At 34.5% G+C, this 8,728-nt stretch overlaps 2 protein-coding genes across 2 annotated transcripts in view; one reads left to right on the top strand and one right to left on the bottom strand.

Annotated features, from left to right (window-relative positions):
• LOC107696487 (ubiquitin-like modifier-activating enzyme 5) overlaps positions 1-4,962 on the top strand; it is an 8,934-nt gene extending 3,972 nt beyond the window's left edge. Inside the window, exons 5-9 of the mRNA XM_016496833.1 lie at positions 647-868; positions 2,474-2,609; positions 3,068-3,146; positions 3,238-3,344; positions 3,967-4,962. Of these exons, the coding sequence (XP_016352319.1) occupies positions 647-868; positions 2,474-2,609; positions 3,068-3,146; positions 3,238-3,344; positions 3,967-4,044 (622 nt within the window). The 3' untranslated portion in view covers positions 4,045-4,962. The remainder of the gene's footprint in view (positions 1-646; positions 869-2,473; positions 2,610-3,067; positions 3,147-3,237; positions 3,345-3,966) is intronic.
• Positions 4,963-6,547: 1,585 nt separating this feature from the next.
• The window catches only part of LOC107696494 (nephrocystin-3-like), a 24,852-nt gene continuing 22,671 nt past the window's right edge, over positions 6,548-8,728 (bottom strand). Inside the window, exons 25-28 of the mRNA XM_016496847.1 lie at positions 8,208-8,448; positions 7,896-8,021; positions 7,677-7,792; positions 6,548-7,170 (exon numbers count right to left, since the gene is read on the bottom strand). Of these exons, the coding sequence (XP_016352333.1) occupies positions 7,005-7,170; positions 7,677-7,792; positions 7,896-8,021; positions 8,208-8,448 (649 nt within the window). The 3' untranslated portion in view covers positions 6,548-7,004. The remainder of the gene's footprint in view (positions 7,171-7,676; positions 7,793-7,895; positions 8,022-8,207; positions 8,449-8,728) is intronic.

Below are 8,728 nucleotides of genomic sequence, written 5' to 3'. Positions count from 1 at the left end.
AAATAATGTTATTTTTTAGCAACGTCATATGACCCCTTTAATGCACAATTACAATTTTAGATCAACAAACTGTAATATTGTATAAGTCGCTACCTGATTGCCTAATACTAACCCCTCCCCCATAACTAACCCTAAACCTACCAATACTAGGGGGGTAATAATCTGGCGGGAGGGTCATAATTGGGCACAACACCGGCAACAAAAAAGCTTTCTGATTTTAAGTTTGAAAATGATGAAAATTCACATTTAAAAAAAAAAGTAAATATTAGCATTTTATTGTTGTTTACTATAAAATAATTGTATTTTTATTAAATATTCACTTTTTATTTTTAAATATATAATAGTAAATAAATATAATAGTATTTAAATATAATAGTAACACTTTATTCTTTTGTTTATAAAAAAAATAAAGTGCAATATTATTATCACTATTATTTTTATTTTCCCCAAAAAAGCGCATTTGCATTATCTCATTATTAGGAAATCTCATATTTCTATTATTCTTAAATGTTATTTAGCGTTGTTGTATTTTTGAGCATTGTTTTATTCATTTTATTTCTTTATAGTTATATTTAATGGGTCACACTATGTGCAGTGTGAGGACCAAACCAAATCTCCAGGTGCTCTTTTGAGAAACAGACTGAAAAACATATGTGCACCCGTTTATAAAACATTGGTTATTTCTGTCAAATCTCAGATGGGTGGGAAACAGTGATCTGATCCAGTTGTGTGTGTGTCAGTGTGCACCTCCCCTCGTAGTGGCTGCAAATATCGACGAGAAGACGTTGAAGAGGGATGGAGTGTGTGCCGCCAGTCTGCCCACCACAATGGGAGTGGTCGCCGGGCTCCTTGTACAGAATGTCCTGAAGTAAGACCTCATCACTATCCTGATGATTTGGCACAGGCCTAACCACGCTGTTTTTATCCCTATAAAGCCTACTGTATCATATTTGATATGCAAATTTCCAAGGTCTCTAAATCAACATGACCAGCTTTACTGAAAAACTCGTGTTCACAGTCTATTACATGACTTTTTTCATTTGATTGATAGTTATACTTTTTAGCAATTAAAGAATAATTCTAAAACATCCCACTTAAGGTTGTGGTTCATGTCTTTTTGCTGTGAAATCTTTAATGATTTATGTTAAGTAAACATAATAACTTTTCCATTTTTAGTAATTTTTCAAGATTAACACTTAGTGGACTGAAGCAACTTGGGTTTACTTGATTATCCATACATAATTTGTTAGAAAAAATACTTCTCATTTTGTATACTTTTGCTCACTTTGGGCCTCTGAATAAAATTGAGGTGTTTTTTTTCTTCCTTGAGTATGAGCACCATATTCTCACTATATTGTACTACTTTCTTACAAATTATTATGCAAGTGACATCGATTTGTGTCAAACAAATTAATTGAATCAAATGGGCAGCTATAATAATAATAATAAGCCACTCTTGAGCAGCAAACAGGTATTTGATCTATTTAAACTATTTAAAAATTAGTTTTCATGTAATTCTACACCCATTTGTAAAGGTTTCTGTTTGTGAGGTTTGGTTAGGGTGCCTGAAATTCAGCTTTATGCACAACTGCCAGCCTGCATGAAATGCTCTTGGAACTCCAGAGACACCAGCAGCTTCAAATACCTGTTTGCTGTTCATCAGTTTGTTTTTATTAACTGCCCTTTCAATACAGATAATTTGTTTGACAGAAACTTTCCTTAATAAGCCTTTATCTGACCAAATTCTTCTGTGCTCCAAATCGCTCACAAATCTTTTGAAAGTGTGTTAATCTCTATTCATTTTTTGGAAAATATTAGTTGCTTTCATGCCTTTCGCAAGACGTTGCACTATTTCTTGCTTTTCACCTTCAGATAGATCTTTTTTTCTTCCCCATATTGCATGAGAACTGTCACTTGCTTATTAAATAAGGTAGAACAACCTCTTTACGTAGGTTTTCCGTTTACCTAAGAAGTTATCTAATAAGATATGAGAAATAAAACAAAAACACTTTTGAAAAACTAAAATCTGTATGTTTATTTTACTGAAATCCTACTGCTATGTCACTTGTGTAAACATTTGAAACAGTCTATATGAGCCATAAAAGCCTGACATAATGATACTCAAAAAATACAAACTTTATTTATTTTTAGAATATTTTATCTAAAGGTTCAAATAAAGATTTAAAAAAGAAATTTAAAAAAAATACGACTTACTATTATTTCATATATCAGGCTTTACAGGGATAAGATTACACCATTACCACAGGCTGCGATGCATCCTATTTCAATTTAGCTGTACTGAATACTTTGTAATAAAGCCATTTTTGTAACTGAACCGACTTGAATCATTCTAACTAATCAGCCAAACCCATCACCCCATGGTCATTTCACATCCTCAGAGGTCTTGGCATGTCAGTAGTTTTCCGAAGGACATTAAAACACATTGTGTGGAATGAAATTGTCTGTGTTGTAGGTATCTGTTGGGGTTTGGGACAGTGAGTTATTACCTGGGCTATAATGCCATGCAGGATTTCTTCCCGAGCATGGCAATGAAGGCCAACCCACAGTGTGATGACAGACACTGCAGACGACAACAGGATGAGTACAAGGTGACACTCCTACAAATGCAAATATTAAAACATTTAATTTTTATCTGAATTTTTTACACCTTGATAGTTTAATCAAAGAGTGATTTATTGATTAATAATTACATATTATTTAACCACAACATTGTTAAATTCTTAATTCTGGACGTTTTTTTTCTTGATTCTGTTAACTTGTTTTTGTAAAAAAAAAAAAAAAAAAGTATTAAAGTATTAAAATGTATTATTATTTTTAAGTTTATATTAAATTTTAGTTAATTTTTTATAAATTTTCTGCAACTGCATGTCTTTGAAGTAGTTTCAGATTTGTTGAACATGACTTATTTTTTTAAATTGTTTAAAAAAATTCCAAAATATAAACACCGACTGTTACCGAATGTAAACAAAGGCATACTGTGACAAAAACCAGTAAAGTATTAATACTAACAGTATATAATCTCTTATTCCTTCCTTACTTACTCCAGAAAAAAGAAGCAGAGCGGCCGAAGCAGGAAGCAGTACAGGAAGAAGAAGAAGTAGTGGTGCATGAGGACAATGAATGGGGTTGGCATCCCACACACATCAGATTCCTCATTCATAAAACAGAAATCTGTAAATGTTATGTAAGTTTGACGGTGATGTTGTTTTCTGCCAGGCATTGAGTTGGTGTCAGAGGTGTCAGAGGCAGAGCTACAGGACGCATCAGGACCGGTGCCAGATCTACCGGAGGGCATTACTGTAGCCTACACCATACCTGAGAAAGTACGACCCACTGAAATATAACACAACACTTTGGTTATTCAGAATTTTCCTGCATTATCAAAAAATTTGACAGGCAGTGAGGTTACATTTTATAATATTTGATGTGATTTTTGGTTTAGGTCGGATGCTTATATGATCATTGAAAACATAAAATGCAGTTACCTGACAAATAATTAAAACTAACGTTTGTGGTCAGTAATTTTTAATTTTTTTTTTAAATAAATAAATACTTTTATTCAGCAAGAATACATTAAATTGATCAAAATTGACAGTAAAGACATTTAAGTTACAAAGGAATTTTATTTCAAATAAATGCTGTTGTTTTGAACTTTCTAATTCTCAAAGAATATTAAGCAGCACATCTGTCTTCAACATTGATAAGAAGAAATGTTTACTGAGCACTAAATCAGCATATTAGAATGATTTCTGAAGGATCGTGTGACACTAAAGACTGGAGTTATGACTGCTGAAAATTCAGCTTTTCCTCACAGGAATAAATGACATTATTAAATGGAATTTTAAATTGTAATAATATTTGACAATAAATGCAGCCTTGGTAATCATTACTCTCTCTTGACTACCATGAATGTGTAATACTCCATGTGTTCTTTCTCTTTGCCAGGATGGAGGATCAGGGGAGACGGTGGAGGAAACAGACCAGAGTTTAGAAGAGCTGATGGCTCAGATGAAGAAGATGTAAGGAAACAACAAGCAAGAGGAAAATGACTTCCTTGAACTCTAACAGAGACACTAAAGACAAACTCGTTATTATTTTGTACTTATACACATGTAACATCTGAGGTCTCATATTAAATGAGTTTGGATTTAGTTTTTTTATTCTGTTTTTGCAAGCAGCCTGTAACACTCAAGATGTTTACAGGTTTACTTCAACTGAAAGTCTTAATACTGAATTGCCATCACTGTTGATCTTTTGTTTTCACAGTGTTAATGTTTCAGAGTTGGCATGGAATGGTTAATAGAACTAATCTGAATGATTGATTTAAATAGCTGTTGTTAACAGCTATGCGACGAAAACAGATAAGACTTCAGTCACACCTCTAAATATGTAATTGTCATGTCTAATAATGAATGTGCTTGTAGACACCCAGCCAGCTGTTATAAAGAACACAACTAAATTATTTTCTGACATTTCATCATCGGCCTGATTCTGACTGCTGTATTGAATGGGATAACATTGTAATAATGCAAAAGAAAAAATAAATTTGTTGTTACATTCCATTTTGCTTTTCCTGCATTTAAACTAGTAGATCAATTGAAAGAAGCTTTAGTGAGAGTTGTGAAATCCGTTTTCCTCTGCATTGAGTAAAAACCTCTACAACTGTTATTTTCATTCAATTATGCATTTATTGGTAAATAATACACAATGATATTATTTTGTGCATGGATCATGTGCATTAGAAGAATTTGGGTATAAAATACACCTCTTTTGGCAGTGAATAAAACGTCTCTTAAGTCCTGGCACAAATTGTAAGACAACACTGTGATGCAATACAAGCCATAATGGAAGTTTAGAGTAAATTATTAAATCTATAGCATGTTTTACCAGAATCCAACAGTTCAAAGATGATTTTGCTACAAAATGAGGCACATTAGACTGATTTCAGAAAGGAAAAATTTAAATCGCATCATATGACCCCTTTAAGTATTTTTTAATAAAAAAATAAAAATAAACAGCACTACTATTTCTAAACACAAAAATATGGTTCATAATATCATATGGATCTATTATAGATGCACTTTTCAGATGAACAGTCATTGTATAAACTAAACTACATATATTGACACTGTCATAATGCAGTACAAAAAGCATAAGTATTGCACATGCTGTGTTCTGTGGTGTTGAACCATTTAATGCTCCCTCTCAATAATGTGAGACCATATAAAATAAAATACTGAATACAATAAAATCACTCATTTGATTGATTAACTTTATCTTGATATGTTATAATGTTTTGTATGGCTATGTATGACAGCTGCCCTTTAGTATTGCTGTGCAATTTACAACAGTTCTGCATTTTAAAGTGATGGTGAAGGTTACTTTGCATGACAGGAAGCAGGTCATAGACCAGAGGAAGGAGCTGAGACTCTGGAACACTGTAGATTTATTTTACATGTTTACAGGAAGGTATTTAGTCATTGTATTGCAACTCTAAAATGATGCGAACTTCCATTATGCTTGACTTTGTCTTTAGTTGCACTCAGAGTAATTTGCATATGCTGAAGGCAGCAGTGATAGAAACCTGAAAAAAAATGTGCTGAAATTGGTCACACATAAGCTTTTCGGGATCTCAGTTCTCATGCAATGTGACTATATTTGTTTCCAAAAAGTTGTTGTACCATGCAAGTGAAAAGTGCTTTGGAAGAGACTAATACTGACTAATATTAGTATATGCTAATATATACTAATACTTTGTATAAACTACAAAGGTAATTCTATTTCTTCAACCAACATGTTGAACTTTAACAGTTATTTGACTTGTACTCAAGTTTATAATAAAAAAAGTTTGCCATAGTGATAATTGGAGGAAAAAACTATTCAAATGTATATTAATATTGAGAGAAAATGTAAATAATATTTTCCATTGCATGAACAATCAATAGCTAATAAGGCCTTTTGCCATATGAGAGAAGAAAAAAAATTATTGGGGCACTATTTCTTGCAGTTGCAACTTCACATTTCGTAACTGCGGCTTCATATCTTGTTATTGTGATGCTATTTTCACTGTTGCCACTTCATATCTTCATATTTCGCAATTGCAAATTTATGTATCGTATTTGTAACACAGCTTCACATCTCATTATTACATTGTTATTTCTCCAAATTACTTCATATTTTATAGCAACATTATTTATTGCAATTGCAACTTCATATATTTGCAACTTCATATCCCGTGACTTAAGTGTTATTTCTCATAATTTCTCAATTGCAACCTTATTTTTTATACAGTAATTTAGACTTTATTTCTTGCAGTTGTGACCTCATATCTCGTAATTGTGACATATCTCACAACTGCAACATAGTACTGCAACAACTTCAACATTCATCTGGACAAGCCTTATGCTACAGACTTGTATCTGTTTGCCTCTTTAAGAAGAATCGCTTTATGTATCCCCAAATTGTAAGTCGCTTTGGATAAAAGCGTCTGCAAAATGACTAAATGTAAATGTAGTATCTTGTGACTTTATATCTCCAAAATGTATTTAAACTTCTCACAATTATCTTTTTTTTGTAATTCTGAGGTGGCCCTCCATAAATAAAACTATTCTGGTCATAGTGACTTTACTACACCTCACAGTTTAACAGCAGTGCATTAGAAATGTCATTGGTACGCTGATGACATGGAGTGCTGTGTTTCAACAGTTATTGAAAATCACAGGAATAAAACACTTTCTCCGGTTTTCTGTCAGAGAGCACCTTTTATAAACCCAGTGGCAATGAATGATACATTAAAACACTGATGATTTATACTGTAAATTACAGTAGGAATGAGAACCAAGTTGGATCCCAATGTTTTCTTACCATGCTTTGATTGCTCCATGTAGACTTCAAGCACATGCCTGAACACAGCAAGTGTGGCCAATATGGCTTTATTATTAGAGGTAAGAGTTCAGTTTAGTTAAGTGTTGAGGGGTCAGGTGTCACCTTGAGGCATGAGGCAGGGCGGGGCTTCGCAGGCTAAAGGTGTCGCCGCTGGATGAGTGATGTGAGGGGGCCTTACCACACACCAGAGACGGCTCAGCCTCCTTTATTTCCATTGCTCGCTTGTACAGTTCAGCGGCCTTCTCGAAATCTCCCTCTTCGTAGCTGAGAAAGTAAGAGAGTGGTTGCCATGTTGGTGCTACGAGGTTGCTAGGGTGTTCTGGATGGTTGCTATATAGTTACTATGTGGTCCAAATTCTAAAAATTCTGGTTTCTAGATATGGTTAATCACTTTTCCTCTATTATTTACATTAAGATACAATATTTACAAATTGTAATAAAATGTTTCCAAGGGGCAGCATGTATAATCAAAACAGCAGGGGGCCTAATACAGATCCTTGAGGCACTCCATATTTGACTGCTGTAAATATTTGTCTTTTTGTGAAGATTTCAGATGACGACAACATTTGTGAAGACTCCAAATGATGCCAACTTTGGATTAACACAAAACTGTCAAATCTTTTCCTTACAGTGTAATATTATCCTTGTATTGTAATAATTTTGCGCTGTCACACAGTTCTGTGTGAATGGCCCCTAACACATTTGTTGAATGTGCCATGAATTTAATCTAAATCTAACCAGTACAGCTGAGCTAATAAAACATGGCTAACCTGAGTACTGCCAGGTTTTTCAGAGTCTCTCCAACACGAGGGTGCAGTCGGCCGAGACTGTCCTCATATACCTTTAGAGCACGCTCGTACAAAGGCAATGCATCACTGTGCTGCTTCTGCAACACAAACACACATCACATGAGTCACATCATCAGATAACAGAGTGGACTGGAAAGTTTGACAACACAGCAGGTGGGTGAAGTCTGAGACGTTTCTCACCAGTTGGCAATAGAGCACTGCGAGGTTAACCAAAGCAGTGGCCACACTGGGGTGTTTAGGCCCGAAGCTCTTCTCTCTGATTTCAAGAGCCAGTTCATATAGTGGCACTGCCTTTTCCAGCTTCCCCTATCAGACACACAGACAAACAAAGACAGCCAGCCATTAAAAAGGGTCACAGATTCATTAATAATATTAAAAAGACAAAAGCACACAAAGACAAACATTTCAGAATGAATGTATGCATAATTGCCACTTGATTGCTACATGTTCTGCAGAGCTGGTGAGTTGTAACCCTTTCCTGTGGTTTCTCACCCTGCGTTTGTAAAGCATGGCCAAGTGTTTGAGGGTATAGGCGAGAGAGGGATGATCTGGGGCAAGTGCTCGTTTGCGGATGTCAAGCGCTCTTTCATACAGCTCCTCGGCACTCTCATACTCTTTCCTCTCGCTGTGGAGCGCAGCTAGGTTGTTCAGAGACTGGGCACAGTCAGTGTGATCCGGCCCTAGCACACGCTGGCGCATCTCCAGGGATCGGGTCAAGAACATTTTTGCAGCACTAGGTTATAAAAACCAACATGTTATAATGCATATTATATAACTGCAAATGGAAAATGTGTATTATTAATAAAGTAATGAAGTATAAGAATAGTTTGTCATACAATGTAATTTAAGCCTTTTCAGAAATTTTTCAAGGTACATTTTAGGTACCCACTAAGTGTAATACATGAGGAAAGACATTTAAATTATTTTTAAAGGGGTCATATGATGCTATTTTAAAGATCATTATTTTGTGTATTTGGTGTAACAGAATATGTTGACATGCTTTAATGTTCAAA

The sequence above is a fragment of the Sinocyclocheilus anshuiensis genome, unplaced genomic scaffold (genome assembly GCF_001515605.1).
Source record: "Sinocyclocheilus anshuiensis isolate Anshui unplaced genomic scaffold, SAMN03320099.WGS_v1.1 scaffold931, whole genome shotgun sequence".
In the NCBI taxonomy this organism is placed as follows: Eukaryota; Metazoa; Chordata; class Actinopteri; order Cypriniformes; family Cyprinidae; genus Sinocyclocheilus; species Sinocyclocheilus anshuiensis.
Note: the sequence above shows the minus strand (reverse complement) of the source record. Positions and strands in the feature narration are given on the sequence as shown.